General features: G+C 53.5%; 1 protein-coding gene across 1 annotated transcript in view; it reads left to right on the forward strand.

The window, feature by feature from the left end:
- The first annotated feature begins 265 nt into the window (after positions 1-265).
- LOC103925807 (paired box protein Pax-6-like) overlaps positions 266-876 on the forward strand; it is a 2,419-nt gene continuing 1,808 nt past the window's right edge. The window contains exon 1 of the mRNA XM_009334579.1: positions 266-403. Coding sequence (XP_009332854.1) covers positions 266-403 — 138 coding nt within the window. The remainder of the gene's footprint in view (positions 404-876) is intronic.

The raw sequence follows: 876 nt of genomic DNA on the forward strand, positions 1-876 counted from the left end.
GGGGCTCCTCTCCCCGCTGTGGGAAGCGCAGGTCGCAACGCCGGCCGCGCTGCTGGGCCGGGGCGGCAAATTCCCCAGCCCCGGTGTCACTTTGAATCCATTGCGCGGGGAGCGCGCCCCCTCGGTTGTGTCCGCGCAGAGCCCCCCGGCTACCTCAAACCGCAGCCTCCCTCGGAGGGAGAGCGAGTAGAGTTCAATCTAGTCTGAGTGATATCCAAATGCGGACAGAAAGGGTCGTTTTATCATGCTACTATTTGTCGTGACGATGCAATTTTCAAAAGCAGAGTACTGTCATAAAGTGACACGCCTGCCACAAGTGCTCCAACTGATCTTTTCAATTAGCCTTCCATGCATGATCCGGGGCGACTTCCGCCTATTTCCAGAAATTAAGCTCAAACTTGACGTGCAGCTAGTTTTATTTTAAAGACAAATGTCAGAGAGGCTCATCATATTTTCCCCCTCTTCTATATTTGGAGCTTATTTATTGCTAAGAAGCCTGGGCTCTTGGAGTCAATTTATCAGGAGGCTCCAAAGAGAGGAGAGCGGAGCGCGCGTAGAGCAGAGCTTCTCCAGGGAGACTTCCTCCAAAGCCTGGAGCTGCAGGTTGGGCACTCGCTTTGCTTTTGGCGAAGCGAGCCGCGGCTCTGCGGATGCAGGCAGGCTTCGCTGGCTATGGGGTTTGGGTTTTTGGTTTGGGTTTGGGTTTTGTTGGATTTTTTTTGTTTTGTTTTGTTTTGTTTTTCGGTGGGGAGGAAAAGGAGGGGGGGAAAAAAAAAAGGCAAAGCAAGGAGGCAACCCAAGGCGATCCAGCCCGGAATATTCTGGGCTTTTGGGTTGGGTTTGGGGGTTCGCCGCTGCCGCGGGTTTTGCAGAGGG

Source organism: Pygoscelis adeliae, unplaced genomic scaffold (genome assembly GCF_000699105.1).
Source record: "Pygoscelis adeliae isolate BGI_AS28 unplaced genomic scaffold, ASM69910v1 Scaffold171, whole genome shotgun sequence".
NCBI lineage: Eukaryota > Metazoa > Chordata > Aves > Sphenisciformes > Spheniscidae > Pygoscelis > Pygoscelis adeliae.